Source organism: Chrysemys picta, chromosome 16 (assembly GCF_011386835.1).
Source record: "Chrysemys picta bellii isolate R12L10 chromosome 16, ASM1138683v2, whole genome shotgun sequence".
NCBI classification, from domain to species: domain Eukaryota; kingdom Metazoa; phylum Chordata; order Testudines; family Emydidae; genus Chrysemys; species Chrysemys picta.
This window is the reverse complement of record NC_088806.1, coordinates 9055162-9080754: the sequence shown is the minus strand read 5'-3', so window position 1 is coordinate 9080754 and position 25593 is coordinate 9055162. Positions and strand designations below refer to the sequence as shown.

Sequence of the window (25593 nt, the reverse complement as noted above, 5' to 3'; positions counted from 1 at the left end):
ATAGATCATTGTTGCAACCAAGGTCCTGCAGTGGCACCAAATCTTGTATAAAGGGGGTCAAATGGGGTGTCTAAGACAAGGTTATCGTTTACTGGTTATGATTATGCTGTCTATATGTGTATCAATTTTGTAGTTGAAGTTATGAATATTGGCTCTATACTGTCTGTATTTCAAACTTATGCTATGCTGCTGGGTGACATCCCAGACAAGTTGGTGTCAACTCTGCCTAGCCTGCTTGATGGCCCATTAAGGACCATCAGCTATACAATGGACCCATTGAGAGAAGGCAGATACGCCTTGTAACCCAGCAAAGTATGCAGGGACTGGCCCATGTGACTCCAGACTCCATTTTGCTGTAATTTTCCACAGTAAGAACAAAGAGGTGTTCTTACACCTGGAAAAGACTATAAAAGGCTGAGGCCTCATCTCCATCTTGTCTTCAATCCTGCTTCATACCTCTGGAGGAACTCTGCTACAAGCTGAAGCTTTGAACAAAGGTCTGAGGACCCATCCCAGCGGGGGATGTATTCCAGAGACTTGATTTGAACCTGCAGTTTATTCTATCGCTGCTGCAAGCCTGAACCAAGAACTTTGCCATTACTGTATGTAATTGATTCCATTTAACCAATTCTAACTCTCATCTCTATCTTTTTCCTTTTATGAATAAACCTTTAGATTTTAGATTCTAAAGGATTGGCAACAGAGTGATTTGTGGGTAAGATCTGATTTGTATATTGACCTGGGTCTGGGGCTTGGTCCTTTGGGATCAGGAGAACCTTTTTCTTTTACTGGGGTATTGGTTTTCATAACCATTTGTCCCCATAACGAGTGGCACTGGTGGTAATACTGGGAAACTGGAGTGTCTAAGGAGATTGCTTGTGAGACTTGCGGTTACCCAGTGGGGTGAGACCAAAGTCCTCTTAGTCTGGCTGGTTTGGTTTGCCTTAGAGGTGGAAAAAACCCCAGCCTTGGGCTGTAACTGCCTGTTTGAGCAATTTGTCCTGAGTTGGCACTCTCAGTTGGGTTCCGCCAGAACCGCATTGTCACACCCCCCTACTGGGAAGTCAGTCCCTCACTGCCTGCCTGGGATTCCCCCACTGCCTGCCTAGGACCCCCACCTGCCCTCCAGCAGGATCTGCCATGCTGTTTGCCTGGGACTCCCTCCTCCCACCTGTATCTGTGTCTCTGTATGCATCCGAAGAAGTGGGCTGTAGTCCACGAAAGCTTATGCTCTAATAAATTTGTTAGTCTCTAAGGTGCCACAAGTACTCCTGTTCTTTTTGCGGATACAGACTAACACGGCTGCTACTCTGAAACTCCTCCCACCAGAGGGCAAACTGATTCTTTACAGTGGCACCCCTCACACTGCTTGCCTCACATCCCCTGACCTAACATCAGGGATCCTCCCCTCCCCGAGCTCTGTGCACTGGGCATGGCAATGATCCCAAGAGCCAGCAGGGGAAGCCCAGACAGAGCCCCTGGCACAGCACCAGGCTCCCTCTAACCCCGCGCCCTGCCCCCCCAAGAGATGCCCACCCCCACTGTTCTGCAGCCAACAGACCCTCAGCGACCCACCTCCAGGACCCATAGCCTCAGGGCTGGGCACATCAGAACCACTCCCTGAAACCCCAAACCTCCAGAACCCACCAACCTGACTAGGGTTCCCCCTGACCATTCACCCAAACACCTCCCCTTCCCACAATGCCCCTTCAGCTCTAGCTGTAATCTCCCCACACAGATACCCTCTCCCCCAGCAAAAGTGTTACCTCACAGTGTCTGATAAGGGAATAAAAAGTTATCACCACCCCCTGCTGGCCAGTCGCACAGGCAGAGGGAGCCCTTGGGGATGCTTCTTTAACAGGAGAATGGAAGGCCAAAATAGGTAAGAAATTTCCATGCCCTGTCACTAGCAAATAATGGCCACCATGGATCCACCCCAGAGGTGGCTACATCTTAGCACTGCGGGAAGCAGCCCCTCACAGAGACCATTTGTCATGGGGTTTGGGAAACTTTTGGACCCACACTGCACTCAGAGTGACCTCCTCATCCCGTGCCAGCTAGAGAAAAGAAAAGGGTCCAGCCAACTGTCCTGTTACCAGCTGGGAACCACCGATCCCCCAAACAGGGGGAGGCCTCTGTTTTGATGGGTATTAAATATGTGGCTGGTCTCTTTCATCGGCAAACATTTTAGCTGACATAAAGGGGGGAACAAATGATTCTCAAAGGAGAGGGGGAAAGACGATCATCAGACCATTTAACCCCTTGCAACCTCCAGGATGGACAACGACTCAGGGCAACAGGTTCCCTCGAAGTAAGGAGAAGTTGCTGGGATTTAGAAACATGGGGAATGGCCCCACACCTGAGAGGATTTTTAATTGACATTTTATAATGACGGAGAAAGAGGGAAAACCTGAGATATGAGATCAATGTTCAGAAATGAAAAAGAAAGTCTGGAAATCTGAGAGATTTTGGATCCATTTTTCAAATTATAGAGAGGAAAGTGGAAAATCAGAGGGATTTTATATCAGTTGTTGATATGAGGTAAAATCTGAGTGTTTCACATGAATATTTGATAAACGAATAAAGAAGAAATTGGCAACATTTGCAAACATTTTATATCCATGTTCAAGAATCTGAGAAAAGATGTAAATCTGAGATTTTATAATTAGAGAGACGGGAAAATCTCAGGATATATTCAATTAGAAATAGATAACCAGAGAGAAGTGAGGCAAATGTTTAGGATCTTTTATATGAATCTTTGAGATGTGCAGAGAAAACGTGTCACAAACTACGCAATTGATAACATGAGAGAAAGACACCAAGATCTGAGGGGATTTTATGTTGCTATTAACCAGCTAGTGGAAAAGGGGGACTGTTGGATTGGATTTTATACGACTGTCCAATACAAAAACACAAAGTGATGGTTCCCACCACTACATTGACATGGGCAGCAGGGAGCCCTTTGAGGAGCTGATTTAAGAGGGCAAAGGGCAGGGCGGGGGAGCTGGAAGGTTCCCTGGATGAGGGAAGGGGGCATCAGTGGGGGATGGGCAGGTGACTGGCAACTGATTGCTGGGGGCAACTGTGTTGGTAGTTAGGGGACAGCAGGTGGGATTGGGAAACCGGGGTCTGGGCAGTCTCCATGGGGGACACTTGCTCCTCCCTTCCTGGCCCTGGCAGAGAACCAGCATCCCATCCTATCCCCAATCCAGGGGCAGCCATGTTTTGGGGAATGACTCAGGGCAACAATTTCCCACCTAAACAAGGACAAATCGCTGCAGATAAAATGGGTGGGAAAACCCCCCTCAGAGAAGATTTTAAATTGACATTTGAGACTCATGGAGAGAATGGGGGAAATCAGGGGAAATGAGAGAGCTGATCATTTGAGAGGAAAAGGGGGGAATCTCCCCAGATTTTATAGTCATGTGTGAGATACTGAGAGAGAAAAGGGCAGAACTAGAGAGAATTTGTATCGGGGGGGGGTGAGAGGCAAGTGGCACAAACAGGGAAAGGATCCAATTAACTCCCCTCCCCCCACCTGCCACTTCTCCCCTCGGGATTTCCTGGCTGCATAGAGACAGTTCAACCCCTCCCCCGCCCACGACCCACTGACCCCCCCGCAACTCCAGCTTCTCCCCTTCCTACCCGACACCGCCATGTCCGCCCACACCACAGGAGACCCCCTGCCAGGCCCCAGTCTTTCCCCCCCCCCAAAATCCCAGCGGTGCCGGGAGCAGATCCTGCTGCAGCTCCACTGGGGCTCAGGCAGCTCCAAGGCTTCTCCCAGGTTCCCTGGGCAGAGTCACTTTCCTGCCCATCCCCAGCAGTCCCTTTCCTGCCCATCCCCAGCAGTCCCCCCCCCCGGTCTCTCATTCAGCGGGGGGCTCCGGCTTGGGGGCTGATGCGGGCCAAGCCCGGGGCTGCCCAGGGGGCGGGTCCCAGCTGGAGAACCCCCCCCCGCCCCCGGCCACATAGAAATGAGCTACTGCAGGGGTAGGCAACCTATGGCACAGGTGGCGAAGGCGGCACATGAGCTGATTTTCAGTGGCACTCACACTGTCCGGGGGGCTCTGCATTTTAATTTAATTTTAAATGAAGCTTCTTAAACATTTTAAAATCCTTATTTACTTTACATACAACAATAGTTTAGTTATATATTACAGACTTATAGAAAGAGACCTTCTAAAAACGTTAAAATGTATTACCGGCACACGAAACCTTAAATTAGAGTGAATAAATGAAGACTTGGCACACCACTTCTGAAAGGTTGCCGACCCCTGTGCTACTGGTAGCAGCCTGGGGCAGGGCAGTCTCCATGGGAGACTCTTGCTCCTCCCTTCCCTTCCTGGGCCTTTCCATACCCTGTTGCCAGCAGAGAGTGGCCCCCCCCGCCCAGAGGTATACCTGTCTCAGGGCTCTCCCAGCCTCTGCCCATTAACCCTCTTCCCAGTTCAGAAATCACTCAGGGGAACGATTTCCCACCTAAACAAGGACAATTCATTGCAGGTAAAAATGGGGGGGAAAACACCCAAAACCTGAGATTTGAACTGGCCATTGGCGAAGCAGAGAGAAAATGGGGCACAATCAGGGGAGGGGAACAGAGACCTTCTCATGAATTTGAAAAAAAAAAAGGGAGGGGTCACCATGGCTGTTGCTCGTTGCTCTCTAGAGAGAAGGGGGGCAGGGCTGGAAAGGATGGGGGGGTCCCCTCGGGAGGGGACAGCGATAAATCCGAGGGGATCTCAGCCCCCCCCCATTTCTATCCCCGCTCCTCGGGGGTCACCTGCTCTTCTCCTCCCTCGGCCACGTCTGGGCTGCAGAGACATTTTCCACCCGCCCCTTTCCCAGGTCCCCCCCAGCCCGGCAGCCCCCGCCCAACCCCACGATCTCCCCCGTGGTGCCCCAGGGCAGAGCCTGGCCAGGCCCGGGGGCGTTGGGCTCCTGCGGGGACAGCAGCTCCGAGCCCCCCGCGGGCGCTGCCCCCAGGGAGCAGATCCCGGCGCTGCGAGATGCCGGGTCCCCCCCACGGACATTGGGGCAGAGTCATCGCCCGGCCCCGCCCCCGGGGCTCGCTCCGGTCCCTGGAGGCTGCAGCTGCCCACGTGCCAAGTGCTCTGCTAAATGCAGCTTCTGCGCATGCGGGGCTCTGCCCCCCCTCGATCTGCGCATGCCCAGAGCAGGGAAACACGGCGGGCCGGGGGTTCCATCTGTCCGTGCCCCAGCCTCTGTGGGCGGGACAGAGACAAGCGCTCAAGCGGCACAAATCCCTTCTCCGGCTCCGGGAGAGGCTCCAACGGCCCCGCACGAGCCAGGCAGAGCCGCAGCGTCCCGGACGCGTTCGCAGCCCGGCTCGTCCTCCCCCCAGCCCAACGTCACTTCCGCTCCCGGGGGAGTCAGGAACTACATTTCCCAGCCTGCCCCAGGGGCGCTTCCGCCCTCTGCAGCCGAGGTAAGGGAGGGCCCCGAGCCCAGTCTGCCACTTTCCCCATCTCTCATCTCCTCCCCTCGCAGAGACCACGCCCCCAGCCGGCGCCTCTCACCCCCACCCCCTCGAGAACAGCGCCCCGCCCGGAGCCCCCGGCCCCTCCCCGCTTCTCAGGTTAACTCTCGTGTCCTGGGGGCGGGGCCTGGTCCGTGGCAGCCCCGCCCCTCGGCCGGGCGCGGCGCTGCGGGGGGCGGGGCTCTTCGCGGGGCGAGGGGAGCCTCAGCCCCGGGGTCTCTGGCCCGGCTGCCAAGGTGTATCAGCACAAAGTGCTCTCGCTCCCGTTTTGCTACTTTGGGTGTACTGAGCATGCCCAGTAACCTTCGTTGTAGCCACTGCCCTCTCTCTGCCCTCTCTCTGCCCTTACTTCTACTTACGATTTGCTGCCTCCTCTTTGGGGGGTTTTAAAAGGATTAAGGGGGGCAAATCGCAGCGGGGGGCTGTCAGGGTCTGAGCAGGGGGCAGAATTTTACTGGCCTGGGGGGTTCAAGCTACTGTAGCTAGCGGCAGAAGAGGGGCTGAAGGGCAAAAATCGGTGGTGGGGGGGTGAGAGCCGGGGTTAAGCTGGGGGGGGGGGAGATACTGCCAGACCCCGTGCGGGTACAAAACCCCCGTTTAGGGAGGGGGAGGGGGGGAACAGTGACCCCGTGGGATGAGCCACACACTGTGCTCGCTAATCTAGGGGGGGGGGGGGGGGGGGCAGAGGCTGTTTTTGTTGTTCTCACAGGGACGCTGCATGTCAGCCTCGGAGCAGGGGGCGGGTTCCTGGGGCTGGGGTCTTAAAGGCACAGGCCTCCAATTCCTAGCCTGTCAAAGCTTAATCGCAGCTCCTCTCTATCCTATACAAGTGTTGCAGGGCCAGGGCCGCCCAGATGGGGGGGCCAAGTGGGGCAATTTTCCGCAGGGGCCCCCACGAATATGTCGGAGGCTGCCCCCGCCTCCGTCTTCCCCCGGTGTCTCAGCGTGCCGCGTCCGGGAGCGGCCCTGGCGCACTGCAGCGCGGTGGTTCCAACGCTGTCCGGGGCCGCTCCTGGTCGCAGCATGCTGAGGCTCCAGGAGAGGGGGTAAGCGCCATGGTAAGGGGTGGGGCACCCCCCCCAACCCCATCCTAACCATCACCATCACCCAGCAACAGCCCATTATGTAATTGTAAATGTATACATACCATTAAAGCATTTAATGTTTTTATATAATGTATTTAGTGTATTTTCAAATTATTACAAATTAATTTTTGAATGTATGTCACTGGTTATTTTTTACATTTCAAAATACATGTTACTATAGTATTGCAACTTTTTTTATGGAAGGGGCCCCCAAAATTGCTTTGCCCCAGGCCCCCTGAATCCTCTGGGCAGCCCTGTACACGGCTACGTTACTGATCCAGCCAGGAGACTGAATGCGGTGAAATATTGTACAGACACTCCCTCCCTCCAACTCTGCCTCTCACATTTTGAATATGTAAAAGTGTCTTCTATCAGTTTCTATGCCTATATGAAATCACTGCAGTTCATTTCTCTTATATAACGTGCTGAGTTGCTAACTCCCTCCCAGAGCCCACATGTCTGCACCCCCTCCTGTACCCCAATCCCATGCCCCAGGTCAGAGCCGGCACCCCTCACTCAAACTACCCATAGCCTGCAACCCTCCTGCACCCCAACTCCATCCCAGAGCCTGCACCCCAAAAAGGGCTGGATTAACTTTTTGTGGGCCTGGTGCTAAACATATTTGTGGTCCCCCAGGGGGGAAATGGGGACATGGGGCATGGGGGGCAGAGTCCTCAGAGCGACGGGCTGGCCGGGGGCAATGGGAGATGGGTCATGGCACGGCAGGAACAACCCTGCTCCACCCAGCCCAGTACAATGGCACTGTTTACAAACCGGGAGCTGCCAGACGCACACTGGCCAGCCCGGCCCTGTGCTCCCATCATGCTTCTTCCCCTTCGGGGCGGGCCCATGACCCCAAGGGTGATACCAGAGTGGCCCCTTTGGTCGATCTGCTTCCTCCTAGCTAATGTGACAAATTGATCTATTGTACGATTGAGGCGCGCTGTTTCACGTATTTGTGTGTGAGTCCGTGAAAAGGGAGGTAAGCTTTGGGGGTACGGAGCATGCCCCTGAGCCCAAGGTGGGACGAGAGTGGCCCCTTTCATCGATCTGCTTCCTCCTGGCTAGCATGCCCCTGAGTCCAAGGTCATACCAGAGTGGCCCCTTTCATTTTTTCCACTGGCTTCCGCCTTCCTTATTTCCAATGACTTGTCTGCTCATGCACCTGTCACTGGTCCATGGGGTTGCGAATCAGGAGGGATGGGGTTTGTGGTCAAAAACACTCACGGTCTGCTTCCTCCTGGCTAATGTGCCAAATTGATCTATTGGTCAATTGAGGCGCACTGTTTCACGTTTTTGTGTGTGAATACATGAAAAGACCCCCACAAACCCCCATGCCCAGTGCTCTCCCACAGACCACTCCGAACCCCCCCAGATCCTCTCACTGCCCAGTGCCCCCTAGCTGTAGACCCCCCACAGCCCTCCCACAACTGCACAGTGCCCTGCCCCTCCCCGCCCAGAGCCCCCCCACAGATTCCCTCACTGCCCAGTGCCCCCCACCGCCCCACTGCCACAACTGCACAGTGCCCCACCCAGACCCCTGCACACTTCCCAGTGCCCCAACACACACAGCTCTCCCCACCCCCCACTGCACAGCACCCCCCCAGACCCACTAGAGACCTACTCTCCCACACCCTAACCCCCAGCCACAATGGGAGGTGACTGTGTCTGCCAGGCTGAGCCGGCAGCGCAGCCAGAGCTTGTCCTGGGGCAGGATAACTCCGGCCCTTGGGGGTGCAATCAGCCAGGCTGGAGCAGGAGCAGGGCCTACCCGGGCCAGGCTCCCTCAGGACCCACATGCCTGGCAGGACCCAGCTGAGCCTCCCACACTCTCCCCCTCCCCCAGCCGTCCTCTGGGACTGGCTGAGACTGGCCCAGCCTCTGCACCAATCCCAGGTGGCTCTTTCCCTGGGGAGGCAGGTGGGGCCCCACAGGTCCCAGGCAGTGGAGACAGCTCAGAGCTGGAGCAGTGCTGGGGAGTGGGGCATATCCCTGGGACATGACTCCTGAGATCCCACCCACAGCCATTGGCCCCGTGGCCAGCAGCCCTGCCGAGCCCACATGGTGGCCCCCAGCTGCTGGGTGATGAGCCCCCTACAGCAGCGGCATAGCCAGGTTCTAACATCAGGGATTTCTTGTATTATGTATAGTGAGTGTATTATATAAAAAACAGGTAGTAGGGTTTACAATGTTCTAACAAGAGATTATGCTATTATCATTATCCAGTCAACTTGCACACCACTATTTTGAATTAGTGATAATTCACAGAGAGAGAAAGAAGAAAGCTGAATTTAGAGAATAATTATTAAACAGATTCTTGGTTATTCACTCCAGTCCATAGCACACAGCACCATAAACCCAGTAGAATCTGGCCAAGAGAATATTCACCTCAAATTGTCATCTGCTACACTTCCCCCCCCCCCGGCCCATTCCCAGTAACCACTATTCAGCAGGTCCGCCCAGAGGGGGGGGCAAGTGGGGCAATTTGCCCCAGGCCCGGAGTTTGTCGGAGACTCCCCACACTTCCATCTTCCCCCATCCCATCCCCCGGCATCCTGGATGTGGCACGCTGAGGCTCCGGTAGAGGGGGTAAGCGGCATGGTAAGGGAGGGGCCGGACAACCCCCTGACCCCATCCCCCCACAGCCATGACCCCCAGCTCCAAGCCCAGCCCCTCTGAGCCGGACACCCCCCTGACCCCATCTCCCCACATCCCTGAGCCCAGCCCCTGTGAGCCGGGCGCCCCCCAACCCAGAGCCCAGCTCCCCCCAGAGCCCTGGGCAAGCAGCACCACCCCCAGGCAGCGACAGCCCATTTGCACCAACCATCACCATCACCCAGCAAGAGCCCATTATGTAACTGCAAATGTCTACATCCCGTTAAAGCATTTAATGTTTTCAAATGTTGGATTTAGTGTATTTTCAAATTATTACAAATTAATTTTTGAATGTATTTCACTGGTTATTTTTTACATTTCCAAATACATGTTACTAGAGTATTGCAACTTTTTTTTATGGAAGGGGCCCCAAAAATTGCTTTGTATATGATGCAAATTGGAAGAGTAAAGTCAAAAAAATCCCTTTTCACGGATTCACACAAAAAAAAGTGAAACAGCATGCCTCAATCATGCAATAGATCAATTTGGCACATTAGCCAGGAGGAAGCACAGTGTGAGTGTTTTCAACCACAAACCCCATCCCTCCCGTTTTGCAACCATCCCCCCAGAGGAAGCAGACCGTGACTGTTTTCGACCACAACCCCATCCCTCCTGTTTTGCAACCATCCCCCCAGAGGAAGCAGAGTGTGAGTGTTTTCCACCACAACCCCATCCCCCCCGTTTTGCAACCATCCCCCAGAGGAAGCAGACCGGGAGTGTTTTCCACCACAACCCCATCCCTCCCGTTTTGCAACCATCCCCCAGAGGAAGCAGAGTGTGAGTGTTGTCAACCACAACCCCATCCCTCCCATTTTGCAACCATCCCCCAGAGGAAGCAGACCGGGAGTGTTTTCAACCACAAACCCCATCCCTCCCGTTTTGCAACCATCCCCCCAGAGGAAGCAGACCGGGAGTGTTTTCCACCACAACCCCATCCCTCCCGTTTTGCAACCATCCCCCAGAGGAAGCAGACCGGGAGTGTTTTCAACCACAAACCCCATCCCTCCCGTTTTGCAACCATCCCTGGACCAGTGACAGGTGCATGAGCAGCCCAGTCATTGGAACTAAGCACGGAGAAGCCAGTGGAAAAAATGAAAAGGGGCCACTGTGGTCTCACCTTGGGCTCAGGGGCATGCTCCGTTCCCCCAAACCTTACCTCCCTTTTCACGGATTCACACACAAAAAAGTGAAACAGCATGCCTCAATCATGCAATAGATCAATTTGGCACATTAGCCAGGAGGAAGCAGACTGTGAGTGTTTTCGACCACAAACCCCATCCCTCCCGTTTTGCAACCATCCCCCAGAGGAAGCAGACCGGGAGTGTTTTCCACCACAAAACCATCCCTCCCGTTTTGCAACCATCCCCCAGAGGAAGCAGACCGGGAGTGTTTTCCACCACAACCCCATCCCTCCCGTTTTGCAACCATCCCCCAGAGGAAGCAGACCGGGAGTGTTTTCCACCACAACCCCATCCCTCCCGTTTTGCAACCATCCCTGGACCAGTGACAGGTGCATGAGCAGCCCAGTCATTGGAACTAAGCACGGAGAAGCCAGTGGAAAAAATGAAAAGGGGCCACTGTGGTCTCACCTTGGCAAGCTCAGGGGCATGCTCCGTTCCCCCAAACCTTACCTCCCTTTTCACGGATTCACACACAAAAAAGTGAAACAGCATGCCTCAATCATGCAATAGATCAATTTGGCACATTAGCCAGGAGGAAGCAGACCGGGAGTGTTTTCGACCACAAACCCCATCCCTCCCGTTTTCCAACCATCCCTGGACCAGTGACAGGTGCATGAGCAGCCCAGTTATTGGAACTAAGCAAGGAGAAGCCTGTGGAAAAAGATGAAAAGGGGCCACTGTGGTCTCAACTTTGGCTCAGGGGCATGCTCCATACCCACAAATCCTACCTCCCCTTTCACGAATGCAATGAAAGCGGCCACTCCGGTCAGGAAGCAGATCGGGATCGGTTTTGACCACATACCCCATCCCCTCCTGATTCGCAACCCCATGGACAGGTGGTAGCAAGTTAACAAACAGTTTACCAAACTGCTACGCTGCGTGGCAGAAACCGCTCCCAGTTGCAAAAGGGGAGGGCTGCACTTTGTGCTGATACACCTGCAATGGGAAGGGCGGGGGTCTCCTGCCCGAGGGGCGAGTCCCGGGGCCGGTGTCGGGCAGCGGTTCGCTTGCACCCCCCCCCGCACCCCGAGTGTCCGATCCAGAGACACCCGCATGTCTGAGCCCGGCTGGGGAGTGTCCCCCCTCGCACCCCGGGGTGTGAGCGCCGCGCGCCCCTGTCCCTGCCCGGCGCGCAGAGCCCCCCCGTGTGCTGGTCACTGGCTGCGGGGGTTCAGTGTGTACTAGGGTGACCAGATGTCCCGATTTTATAGGGACAGTCCCGATATTTGGGGCTTTGTCTTATATAGGTGCCAATTACCCCCCACCTCCGTCCCGATTTTTCACCCTTGCTAGCTGGTCACCCGAGTGTGTACTGACCGCGCTGGTGCTTTTTCTGTGGCCTGTTGTAAAACTAGGGCCACATCTGGATGAGTTTCTGGACCCCCTGGAAAACCCCTGTGCACCCCCAGGTGTCCGTGTCCCCTTGGTTGAGAACCACTGATGTGGGGAGCCCAGGCCCACCCGCCATCCCGGCTTCCAGCACTGCACCCTGGGTGGCTGGTTTGGCTTTGCTCACCTTACATCAGCCTCAACTCAGCTTCACTGGGTCACCACCTCCTACCTGTCCTTAATCGTTCCCCAAATGAGAAGGGGTTTAATGGGTGCAGCTTGCAGAGCCCTGAGACACAGCTGCCTCTGGGGTGGGCTGGGGTGACCATTCTCTGCCAGCAATAAGGCAAGGAAGGGGACAGGAGGAAAAAGTCCCCACTGGAGACTGTCCAGCCCAAAGTTACACAGTCCTGGCTACTGCTACCCCCAACTGCCCAAGGGAGCTCCCCCCAGCTGCCAGTCACCTGCCCGCCCCTGCTGCTGCCTCCTCCCCACTGACAGGGACTTTTCCTGCTCCATACTCCCCTCACATACCCTCTTAAACCACCTGCCCAAAGGGCTCCCTGCTGCCCATGTGAAGGGTGTGTGTGTGGGGGGGAAATTATTACTGTCTGTTTATGGAACTTCCATATACAATCCTGTCAAACTGTCCAACTCCTCTCACTTAATATAAAATCCCTTCAGATCTGGGTGGTTTTCTCTCATTATCAAATATTTCTTTTTAGACCTATTTCTTCCCCAGTTCTCAAAGATAGATCTAAAATATCCTGTGTGCAGTGCTGTAGTAGCCATGGCCATCCCAGGATATTCGAGGCTGCCCCCTTGATTATATACAGATGTTCGGTGTTATTTTCCATCCCATTCCTTATGAATCTGAACATGTTCGCTTTTTTGCTGGCAGCTGTGCATTGAGTGGAGCTTTTCATTGATCTGTCTACAGCAACATGCAGATCCCTTTCTTTAGTTGTGTAGCCGATATGTTCTGCTGACACTGCTAGGTGTAATGCATGTTCAGTGGGGGTTTCTCCCCTACTAATCTTGAAGTGTCCTTCTCCTATAGGTTAGTATATTAATGATCTCATCTTGGTGTCATGTGTGTCAATTCGTTGCCATGGCACTCCTGTGCTCAAACATCTGAGGATGCTCTACCGAAAAGCCGGTGTTAGCTCATGTTCCTGTGCTTGGCTGGTGTCTTTACGGATGAAATTCCCCCTTAGACACTTGGTTTCCAGTTCTCCAAACCTTAGGGGTGACTGTTAGGCCATTTATCTGTGCCAGAGTTCATAGGCCTCAGCCTTATGCTAACTGCTCAAGCCAATATCGTACAGGATACAGGCCTGTAGGTTCCTTGCGGTACTGCTGCATAAAATGCTAAAGCTGGATCTATGGGCTACAGTTGATAGTTAATTTACCCCCCCAGTGTATAAATAGCTGCAGTTTCTCTCTTCAATGTGCATTGCTTTGCATTTAGAAAGACAAGGTGGGTGAGGTAATACCTTTTATTGGACCCACTTCAGTTGGTGAGAGAGACAAATCTCTGAGGTACACACAGGTCTTTTCTTCAGGAGAATAGCTTAAACATTTGCCCTCCTTTCTCTCTAGTTATCTATTTCTAATTTAATATTCCCTGAGATTTTTTTCCATGTCTCACTCGTAATAAAATATTAACATAAAATATCCTCAGATGTTGACCTTTCTCAAATTTTTGAATAAACTTAGAAAAGTTTTGCAGATGTTTCCCGTTTTCTCTCAATTTGTCAAATAACAATATGAAATTCACTCTCATTTTACCTCTTTACCTATTATTAACTATCAATATGAAATCCCTCATATTTTTCCACTTTCCTTTCTAATTTGTGAAAATTGATAATAAATTCTCCAGATTTCCACCCTTTCCTCTTTAATGACTTAACATGGATATCAGCGGTCATATTTTGTCATGTAATTATCAAATGTCTGTTAAAAAGCATCTTGTGTTTGGAGACAATCCCATGTTTAGTTGCAGCAAGTTTTGTTTTGGAGAGAATTTATTGCCTTAGTCATTCTCCATCCTGGCTGTTGCAGAGAGTTAAATGGTCAACTTTCCCCTCTCGTTTGAGACTCATTTCTTTCCCCCTTTACCTTCATTAAAATGTTTGCTGATGAAAGTGACTTGCCCCATATTTAATACACACCAAAGCCAGAGGCCTTCCCCTGTTTGGGGGAACGGTGTCTCCCAGCTGCTCACAGGACAGTTGGCTGGACCCTTTTCGTTTCCTTGGGGGCACAGGACAAGGGCTTGGTCTGTGCCTGGCTCCTTGGTGCCCAGGCTGTGCCCAGAGTGGCTGCGAATCTCCCTGCTACTGTATTAGCTGCTCATTTTCCCCTCACCATGTTCACCAGCAGTATCTCAAACCCCCATGCAAATCATAGAATCATAAAATCATAGATTATAGGACTGGAAGGGACCTCGAGAGGTCATCGAGTCCAGTCCCCTGCCCGCATGGCAGGACCAAATACTGTCTAGACCATCCCTGATAGACATTTATCTAACCTACTCTTAAATATCTCCAGAGACGGAGATTCCACAACCTCCCTAGGCAATTTATTCCAGTGTTTAACCACCCTGACAGTTAGGAACTTTTTCCTAAAGTCCAACCTAGACCTCCCTTGCTGCAGTTTAAACCCATTGTTTCTGGTTCTATCCTTAGAGGCTAAGGTGAACAAGTTCTCTCCCTCCTCCTCATGACACCCTTTTAGATACCTGTAAACTGCTATCATGTCCCCTCTCAGTCTTCTCTTCTCCAAACTAAACAAACCCAGTTCTTTCAGCCTTCCTTCATAGGTCATGTTCACAAGACCTTTAATCATTCTTGTTGCTCTTCTTTGGACCCTTTCCAATTTCTCCACATCTTTTTTAAAATGTGGCGCCCAGAACTGGACACAATACTCCAGCTGAGGCCTAACCAGAGCAGAGTAGAGCGGAAGAATGACTTCTCATGTCTTGCTCACAACACACCTGTTAATGCATCCCAGAATCAGGTTTGCTTTTTTTGCAACAGCATCACACTGTTGACTCATATTTAGCTTGTGGTCCACTATAACCCCTAGATCCCTTTCTGCCGTACTCCTTCCTAGACAGTCTTTTCCCATTCTGTATGTGTGAAATTGATTTTTCCTTCCTAAGTGGAGCACTTTGCATTTGTCTTTGTTAAACTTCATCCTGTTTAACTCAGACCATTTCTCCAATTTGTCCAGATCATTTTGAATTATGACCCTGTCCTCCAAAGCAGTTGCAATCCCTCCCAGTTTGGTATCATCCGCAAACTTAATAAGCGTACTTTCTATGCCAATATCTAAGTCGTTGATGAAGATATTGAACAGAGCCGGTCCCAAAACAGACCCCTGCGGAACCCCACTCGTTACGCCTTTCCAGCAGGATTGGGAACCATTAATAACAACTCTCTGAGTACGGTTATCCAGCCAGTTATGCACCCACCTTATAGTAGCCCCATCTAATTTGTATTTGCCTAGTTTATCGATAAGAATATCATGCGAGACCGTATCAAATGCCTTACTAAAGTCTAGGTATACCACATCCACCGCTTCACCCTTATCCACAAGGCTCGTTATTCTATCAAAGAAAGCTATCAGATTGGTTTGACATGATTTGTTCTTCACAAATCCATGCTGGCTGTTCCCTATCACCTTACCATCTTCCAAGTGTTTGCAGATGATTTCCTTAATTACTTGCTCCATTATCTTCCCTGGCACAGAAGTTAAACTAACTGGTCTGTAGTTACCTGGGTTGTTTTTATTTCCCTTTTTATAGATGGGCACTATATTTGCCCTTTTCCAGTCTTCTGGAATCTCTCCCGTCTCCCATGACTTTCCAAAGATAATAGCTAGAGGCTCAGATACCTCCTCTATTAGCTCCTTGAGTATTCTAGGATGCATTTCATCAGGCCCGGGTGACTTGCAGGCATCTAACTTTTCTAAGTGATTTTTAACTTGTTCTTTTTTTATTTTATCCGCTAAACCTACCCCCTTCCCATTAGCATTCACTATGTTAGGCATTCCTTCAGACTTCTCGGTGAAGACCGAAACAAAGAAGTCATTAAGCATCTCTGCCATTTCCAAGTTTCCTGTTACTGTTTCTCCCTCTTCACTAAGCAGTGGGCCTACCCTGTCTTTGGTCTTCCTCTTGCTTCTAATGTATTGATAAAAAGTCTTCTTGTTTCCTTTTATTCCTGTAGCTAGTTTGAGCTCATTTTGGGCCTTTGCCTTTCTAATCTTGCCCCTGCATTCCTGTGTTGTTTGCCTATATTCCTCCTTTGTAATCTGTCCTAGTTTCCATTTTTTATATGACTCCTTTTTATTTTTTAGATCGTGCAAGATCTCATGGTTAAGCCAAGGTGGTCTTTTGCCACATTTTCTATCTTTCCTAACCAGCGGAATAGCTTGCTTTTGGGCCCTTAATAGTGTCCCTTTGAAAAACTGCCAACTCTCCTCAGTTGTTTTTCCCCTCAGTCTTGATTCCCATGGGACCTTACCTATCAGCTCTCTGAGCTTACCAAAATCTGCCTTCCTGAAATCCATTGTCTCTATTTTGCTGTTCTCCCTTCTACCCTTCCTTAGAATTGCAAACTCTATGATTTCATGATCACTTTCACCCAGGCTGCCTTCTACTTTCACATTCTCAACGAGTTCCTCCCTATTTGTTAAAATCAAGTCTAGAACAGCTTCCCCCCTAGTAGCTTTTTCAACCTTCTGAAATAAAAAGTTGTCTCCAATGCAGTCCAAGAATTTGTTGGATAGTCTGTGCCCCGCTGTGTTATTTTCCCAACATATATCCGGATAGTTGAAGTCCCCCATCACCACCAAATCTTGGGCTTTGGATGATTTTGTTAGTTGCTTGAAAAAAGCCTCATCCACCTCTTCCCCCTGGTTAGGTGGCCTGTAGTAGACTCCTAGCATGACATCTCCCTTGTTTTTTGCCCCTTTAAGCCTAACCCAGAGACTCTCAAAACTTCCGTCTCCTATGTCCATCTCTACCTCAGTCCAAGTGTGTACATTTTTAATATATAAGGCAACACCTCCTCCCTTTTTCCCCTGTCTATCCTTCCTGAGCAAGCTGTACCCATCCACACCAACATTCCAATCATGTGTATTATCCCACCAAGTTTCAGTGATGCCAACAATGTCATAGTTGTATTTATTTATTAGCACTTCCAGTTCTTCCTGCTTATTCCCCATACTTCTTGCATTTGTATATAGGCATCTAAGATACTGGTTTGATCTTTCCTCCCAGTTTTGTCCTGACTCTCCTTTCTCTCTGCCAATATAGCCCACACTCCCTCTTGTTTCCGACTCATCTCCCCGGTCTACATATTCCCCACTTACCTGTGGGCTTTGCTCACATGATCTCCATGAGGGGTTGCTTCGCCCAGTGCTGAGATATAGTCGTGTCTGGAGTGGGTTCCTATTGGCCATTATCTGCCAGTCACCGGGGATGGAAATTTCTTTAAAAAATTTGTCTTCTCCATGCCATCCATTCTCCTATTAAAGAAGCATTGCCCAGGGCGCCCCTCACCTGTGTGAATGGCTGGCAGGGGCTGCTGAAAACTTTCTATCCATTTATCAATTACTGATATGAAATCACAACAGGTTTTGCTTCCCTCCCCGTTTTCAAAACTGGAGGAACTTCAGGTTTTGGAGGAAAAACTTGCTGTGAATCCTTCTCAGAAGAAGGGGCAGAGGGAGTGAGGGAGGAGGAAAGGACTCTGGCCTCATCCCTCCTGAGCCATGTTTCTGGTCTCACTGAGACCAGTGTTACTCAAGAGACACTTCAAGGAAGAACATGAAGTAACTCCAGATTAACATGGGGGCAAATAAAATCAGGAGATGTCCCTGTGGGGAGGGGGTTTCAGTTGTTGCTAAATGGGGGGGAAGCTCTCTGTCTCTCTCTCTTCTCAGGATATTGGGGTTGAGCTTCTGGGTCAGATGCTGCTGCCTGCATTGTGATCTGGGAGCCCGGACTGAGCAGCTGCTGCTCCACCAGTGAGGTCTGGGCTTGGGAGTGACTTGGAGTGAAGCTTCCTCTGTGCCCAGGCAAGGAGAGGACTTTCTCCAGCTGTAATTAGCTCCATGGGCGAGCCCTAGGCTCTGCCCACACCAACATCTGAGCCAGATACTCCAGGTGATTGATAGAGACCTCAGGGAATGTGCTGGGATTGGACATGAAACTGACTCTCCTCACCCCACATCTCTCCTCCCCTTAGCAATTGCAGGAGCTGATCCAGCCATAGGAGAGTGAACACCCAGGAATGGTGTCAAGTATCAGAGGGTAGCCGTGTTAGTCTGGATCTGTAAAAAGTGACAAAGAGTCCTGTGGTACCTTATAGACTGACAATATGTCTCCAATACTTCTGTTAGTCTATAAGGTGCCACAGGACTCTTTGACCCAGGAATGGCTGTCTGTCCGCCAGAGGGTGAGGGACAGGAGATGGGAAACACAAGGAGAAGAGGGAGAGAAAGATTAATAGGGGCAGTGGGAGAAATAATTGGAGGGAGAGATTCCCAGATCTCTAACCTAGCCACACACACTTACTGCAGCATCCGTGGACAGATTCACTTTCCAGTGAACAAGGTGAGGTGCAGGGAGAGGAAAAGTCAATTCCTGACTCTCCCTATGCCCTGGGCTGTGGGAGAGTGCTGCCCTGGGGACAATGTCAGGGGGAATCCCCCCCCAAGTCACTCCTTTTGTTCTGCTCTTGTCTCGTATTTGGTTCCCAGACTTTGTCACTGGGAGGGTTTCAAAATGTCTCGGTTGTTTAGTGCTAGTGGAGTGGGTCGGGTCAGTGGAGTAATACAATGACCAAACATTTCCTCAGTATAGAATCGTAGAACTGTAGGGCTGGAATGAACAATGAGAGGTCATCTAGTCCACCTCCAACACTGAGGCGTTTGTCCAACCTGTCCTTAAAAATCTCCAATGATGGCGATTCCACAATATCCCTTGGTAACGTATTCCAGTACTGAACTAGCCTTCGTCACAACTGAGTCACGTGGCTGGCTCAGATTCAATTTGTGATCCACTATAACCCCCAGATCCTTTTGAGTAGTACTGCCCCCTAGCCAGTTAGTCTCCAGTTTGTAGTTGTGCATTGGATTTTCCTTCCCTAAAATGTAGTACTTTGCAGGGTGGATACACATCAATCTTTAAAAAAAAAAAATCAAACAATCGGAATGTTTTGATTAAATGCTTTTTGAGGAAAAAGCCTATCTAAAGATAGATACCTTATAGCTCAAAGATCTCATCATGGAATAGGGATTATACATTCTAATTCTATAGTATGAGACAGTGTATTCATGTAATGTTTAAGAAAAGTTTTGTAAAATCCAATAGTTCATGGATTAGAGACCCAATCTTATAGGGTTCCAGGGGTATCGGTATTGATTATCGAAGTTAATCTTTCTATCTACCCAGTGGGGCTCAGTGCTCAGTCTAGAAGATACCATCAGAGATGGTTAGTTTTGCAATTCTCAAACTGTGGATTTGTACTCCAGAGATAACATGCTTGTTAACAGCAAAAATGTTTTAAAATAAATAATATATAGAGGTGAGAAATAACAGACCTCAACCTTATTGTCCCTCTGCAAATTTGTGTACACAGAGTCAATCCCCTACCTCTCTCTAAAAGTGCAAAGTTTCAAAAAGTTCAATGAATAGAAGATTGTTGGGGGCGGACTAGATCTGGACAAGGAGAAGAAGTCTGGAGATAAATGTGAGAAGGGAGGGACAGGCAGTAGAAACAAAAGTGAAACTGTTCGAGCAGCATACTCCAGAAGTCTTGAGGTCTTTCTGACTGTAGCCTTCATTGATTTGAGATCTACCATACCATTCTCTCACTAGAAGGAAAAACCTATAATGGCAGCAGGCCGTAAAAGAGACCCAGTTTGGGAACATTTCAATGAAGTTCCTTTACTTGTGGGTAAGACAGGCATGGGTGCAAAATGCAAACTGTGCAACAAAGAAATGCCCGAATGAAACATCGTGAGAAGTGTTACTTTTCAGGAGAAATCTGCGTTGAAGATACCATAGGATATTGGCTATCTTGAGAACCCCTTTGTGCACGGGCAGGGCGACCAGGGTGGGCGTAGAGGTGAAAAGGACATTGAAAAGGGTGTCCCCTCCTACTCCGCCATCTCCTGCACCTCCAGCCCCAAGTTCTCGGCCACGTGCCGAAGTAGCGCTTGATGCTCCCTAAAGTCATCCAGTGGGCTAGCCATTCGTCATTCCACCCTCTGTTTCAAGGCAGGACCTGGGGATTACAGTGGATGAGAAGCTGGATATGAATCAGCAGTGTGCCCTTGTTGCCAAGAAGGCTAATGGCATATTGGGCTGCATTAGTAGGAGCATTGCCAGCAGATCAAGGGAAGTAATTATTCCCCTTTATTTGGCACTGGTGAGGCCACATCTGGAGCATTGTGTCCAGTTTTGGGCCCCCCACTACAGAAAGAATATGGACAAATTGGAGAGAGTCCAGCGGAGGGCAACAAAAATTATTAGGGTGCTGGGGCACATGACTTACGAGGAGAGGCTGAGGGAACTGGGATTGTTTAGTCTGCAGAAGAGAAGAGTGAGGGGGGATTTGATAGCAGCCTTCAACTACCTGAAGGGGGGTTCCAAAGAGAATGGAGCTCGGCTGTTCTCGGTGGTGGCAGATGACAGAACAAGGAGCAATGGTCTCTAGTTGCAGTGAGGGAGGTCTAGGTTGGATATTAGGAAACACTATTTCACTACGAAGGTGGTGAAGCACTGGAATGGGTTACCTAGGGAAGTGGTGGAATCTCCATCCTTAGAGGTGTTTTTAAGGCCTGGCTTGACAAAGCCCTGGCTGGGATGATTTAGTTGGTGTTGGACTAGATGACCTCCTGAATTCTCTTCCAACCCTAAAAAAAGAAAAAGAAAAAAGTCTTTGCTGATTCCATGATGGTGTGCAGTTCTTGAAAGGTCTGGAGCACCTCTACCCTCATGTCTGGGACCTTGCCCCCCTCGGGACGTGACTCTTATGCTGTCAAGGCTCATGGGTCCCCACTTTGAACCCTTTGCTTCCTGCTTCCTCCTGCTTCTCTCCTGGAAGATCTCCTTCTTGGTCGCTATAACTTTGGCCCATAGGGTGTCCGACATCAGGACACTCACATCAGAGCCGCCTTATATGGTCTTCTATAAGTACAAAGTCCAGCTGCGTCTGCACCCGGCTTTTCTGCCCAAGCTAGTCTCTCAGTTTCATACTGGTCAAGACATATATTTACTGGTCTTTTGTCCAAAGCCTCATGGAATGGATGAGGAATGCAGGCTGCTTATCCTGGATATCAGAGGGCTGCTGGCCTTCTACATGGATAGAATGAAGCTGTTCTGAACATCAACGCAATTGTTCATTTCTATCACAGATGAAGGGTTGCCCAGTGTCTGCCTGGAGAATCTCATCATGGCCTGTATCCACTACTCTTATGAACTGGCGAAGGTGCCCCTGCCCACTAGCATGATGGGTCATTCCACTAGGGCGCCGGCATCATCATCAGCCTTCTTGGTGCAGGTGCCGATCCTAAAAATCTGTCTGGCTACAACCTGGTGAGATAATGCAATGTTTATTGGGGTTAGTTTCCAAGCAAGCATATTCCAAAGCCCTTCACACCAGTTGGTCTTATCTCTATATGCCGATAGAGTCTGTTCCCCAGTGTTCCCTTCCCAGCTCTGACGCTGCAGAGCGTTTACCCTGTAACCCTCTTCCCAACTCTGATGCCGCATAGCCTTGCCTGTGTCCCCGTTCCCCCCCTTAACAAACATGATTCCAATCTCCCTTCCCATTCCTGTTTGACCCCAGTTTATATAGCAATATTCTCAGCTATACCCTAACCAATCATTTTACTGAAATTTAACTAGCCAATCTTAGCATATTGTAACATAATTCCTTAACGAATTCTATCCCATTACCCTAATTAACTTACAGCTAGCAAACTTAATTATACAGCAGACAGAAACAATTAGAGAACCAGACAGATTAACAATAGAAAAAGGGGGGGGGAGCATAAAGATAAAACAATTCAGAAATGAGGGTTTCACAACCACAACCATTGATAAGTGATTTCTTGCCAGACAGGATGCTATCAGACTAAGTTTTCTTTTACATCTTCTAGGCTCTTTCCTTTCTCTGGAGCTGATAGGAACCCTAACCTATTACATCAAATACTCAAATTTATAAGAAAAGATATATCTATGCAAATAAGCAGATTAAACCTGAGGGCTACAACAGGATGCTATCAAACTAAGTTTTCTTTAACCATCTTAAGATCTGTTTCTTTATCTGGTGGTGATGGGCACTATCCGGTCAGGATCGTCTTCCTAACAGCCCAATAGCACCTTATTTCAGTGTGACTGGTTTGGGATGTGAGGACGTGACCGTTCGCTTCTCAGCTTATGGCTGCTCCTGCTGCTTAGCCAAAGGCCTTAGCCTAAGAACAAGGCCTCAGACTATCCTATGAGAGAAGGCCCAGACACAGGCAGACTGTGATTTTGATTCTTTGTTTTTATACCCCTGTAACTAAGTGATAAAATACATCTAAGTTCTTAAAGTATAGGTTTTATGGACAGGCCTGAATATCTCTATTCTAACAGTAGGTTCTACCCCTTCCCCCATTCTGTGTCTGCCTTGTCTATTTAGATTGTAAATTCTACAGGGCATGGGCCATCTACTATTTTGGGTTTGTACTTTGCCTAGCACAATGGGAACCCACTGTTGGTCCTTAGGCACTAAGGTAATTAATATGATTTACAATAATAACAACTCTCCTGCAACTTTGAGCCAAGGAAGCGGGTCTTGGGATGTGTGACAAAGTTCCTCCTCTATCTTGGTGGGTCCTGCGCTTTTCTTGCCTCAGACATTCACCATGTGGGTTGGGCAACAGCCCAGAGACCTTCCCCTCTGGAAGAACCCACAGTCCAGGTCAATTGGGAGGTTTGGGGGGAACCCGGGCCTGCCCTCTACTCCGGGTTCCAGCCCAGGGCCCTGTGGACTGCAGCTGTCTATAGTGCCTCCTGTAACAGCTGCATGACAGCTACAACTCCCTGGGCTACTTCCCCATGGCCTCCTCCAAACACCTTTCTTATTCTCACCACAGGACCTTACTCCTGGAATCTGATAACACTTGTGCTCCTCAGTCCTCCAGCAGCACACCCCCTCACTCCCAGCTCCTTGCACCTCTTGCTCCCAGCTCCTCACACTCACACCACAAACTGAAGTGAGCTCCTTTTTAAAACCCAGGTGCCCTGATTAGCCTGCCTTAATTGATTCTAGAAGCTTCTTCTTAATTGGCTCCAGGTGTCCTAATTAGCCTGCCTGCCTTAACTGGTTCTAGCAGGTTCCTGATTACTCTAGTACAGCCCCTGCTCTGGTCAGTCAGGGAACAGAAAACTACTCATCCAGTGACCAGTATATTTGCCCTCTACCAGACTCCTGTACCCCACTGGTCTGGGTCTGTCACAGATGTTACTGCTTAAAAATGAGCTGGGATTAAAACCATGGAATATTCTTTGTGACAAGTATCCCACAAATTCCACTGACCTCCCTTGTTTTCTTTGCCTGGAGTAGGGTTTCCAGTTTCCAAACCTAATGTGATCTCGCAGCTGGAACGAGGGGAAGAACCGTGGGTCCCAGACCTCCAGGGCTCTGAGAAAGAAGTGCTCCCGAGAACTGCCTGCACAAGTAGGGAATTGGTTAAACCAACTCAAAAACTATCCGTGAATACAGGAAACATTTGGGATGCCCTACAAAGACCTTGTGATCTCTCCAAGTTCAGAACTGTTCCCTGCAGATGTGGAATCACTAGGCAGAAGTCACTCATGGCTTCCCACCTATCCTGACTGACAACTGGCAGCAGGTCCCTCCCCATCTCGCTTTCCCCTGAGAGTTCTGGTAAAACGCAGACCCAGAACTGATCCCTTCCTCTCTCTCCTCTGGGGAAGGGTTTGGGGAAAATCAGCTCCTGATAGGTTTGATTTCTCCTGCACATATTTTGGTTTCTTCATCCCTTTTTCCATTCTTCTCTCTGAGATTTCCTTTCTCTCCGGTACAGGCAGTGACCTATGTCTGGATTCTCTCTGTCTCCCATCAGGTGTTGGGATGGTGGGTGAGAATGAGGAGGAGAAACCCCAGCAGGAAGATGCTGAGCAAGTAGAACCACATGGAACATTATCAGGAAGATCCAAAGGGAATGTTTCCGGGATTTGTGGACTCCCAGAAAAATCAAAAGCCTGTGAGACTCAGCAGAGGCCAGAGGAAAACTTCAGTAGCCACTCAGACCTTATTACACATGAGAGAATCAACTTGGAAGAGACACGCTACACATGCCATGAGTGTGGGAAAAGCTTCAATGGGAGCTCTCACCTTCTCAGACATCAGGGAATCCACAGAGGAGAGAGACCCTACACATGTTCTGAGTGCGGTAATAGTTTCAATCAGAACTATACCCTCATCAGACATTGGAGAATCCACACTGGAGAGAAACCCTACACGTGCTCTGAGTGTGGGAAAAGCTTCAATCAGAGCTCAAACCTTATCAGACATAGGAAAATCCACACAGGTGAGAAACCTTATGAATGCTCTGAGTGTGGGAAACACTTCATTCATAGTTCAGCCCTCATCTCACATCAGAAAATCCACACAGGAGAGACACCCTACATATGCTCTGAGTGTGGGAAAAGCTTCAATAATAGCTCTGACCTGATCACACATCGTAGAATCCACACAGGAGAGAAACCATACACGTGCTCTGAGTGCGGGAAAAGCTTCAATCAGAGCTCAATCCTTACTAGACATCAGAAAATTCACATGAGAGAGAACTGTAATAAATGCCTTGACTAGAGCTGGCCAAAGATTTTTCTTTAAAAAAAATCACATTTGCTGATTCCCACAGAGCGATCTTTGTACCATCTTCACTGTGGTCTCTCAGCTCCCCCAGATGAGTTGCCTGCTTCTGCCTTTTTCAGCTCAACCTCCTTTGGGGTCAGTCCTGTGATCTATTCTATCAATACCTTTCCGTTCGAGTCAAAGGAGTGTGTGTCCCTCCAGCCAGGAATGTTCATCAGCTCCAGGTGGGAGAGAGAGATTTGATCCCAACAAGCTACACTGAGGCAAAAATTACCTGTGCCTTACATCCACTAGGACTGTACATGGCGTTGGCTGCTCAAGTTAGTGATCTTGATGTAAAAAGACAATTATAGTTGTAGTGCAGATGCAGCCCAGATGTGTAAGAGGCTGATTCTGTGATAACTTTCAGTTTTACAATATGATTCAGGTTTTCTTCTAGTTCTCTCCCTGCCCCCTCCTACTGTATCAGAAATGGTGGCTAATCCTGAAATTAAAACCTCACTCCAAAGGAATTAGAGTGGGGGAATATGTGAGAGAAGTAGCATGTAAGAGAATAGAGACCCAGTACGAACTGTAATTATTTCTATTTCTGTTAAGAGAAAAATTACTTGAGACAAGATGTGTAACCTTTTACCCATCCCCTAAACTGCTGATGTGTTTTTGTTTGTTTGTTTAAACAGTCTCTCCTCCAGTGGTTGCTTTTTAATAAAAGAATAGTTTTGGTTTGAAAGCAATCTTCATTCCATTAATTGAAAGCAAACAGAGCCCTGCAAAGCAACAGGCAATTTTCTTGAGCCTTCATAGTGCATCGTCTGCACCAATAACAATCCCCTCCTAGCATTACAAGCACTGCACTGCTGTACAAAGCAACAAATATTAGTGGCTTTCAGCTTCAGATTACTGCCTCAAGGTATCCCTGATCCTTATGGCTC

At 49.6% G+C, this 25593-nt stretch overlaps 1 protein-coding gene across 1 annotated transcript; it reads left to right on the top strand.

Moving 5' to 3' along the window:
- Positions 1–5121: 5121 nt before the first annotated feature.
- LOC112060942 (zinc finger protein 34-like) lies at positions 5122–25391 on the top strand. Its single transcript, XM_065570049.1, has 3 exons — positions 5122–5449; positions 23384–23497; positions 23907–25391. The coding sequence occupies exons 1-3, from the start codon at positions 5122–5124 to the stop codon at positions 24653–24655; spliced, it is 1191 nt and encodes a 396-aa protein (XP_065426121.1). The 3' UTR covers positions 24656–25391.
- Positions 25392–25593: the final 202 nt, after the last annotated feature.

Coding starts and splice junctions, on each gene's coding strand:
- LOC112060942 (XM_065570049.1), top strand. CDS start 5,122: ATGCAGCTTCTGCGCATGCGGGGCTCTGCCCCCCCTCGATCTGCGCAT. Junction 5,450..23,383: donor TTCCGCCCTCTGCAGCCGAG/GTAAGGGAGGGC, acceptor TGCCTGGAGTAG/GGTTTCCAGTTTCCAAACCT. Junction 23,498..23,906: donor CCCGAGAACTGCCTGCACAA/GTAGGGAATTGG, acceptor GTCTCCCATCAG/GTGTTGGGATGGTGGGTGAG.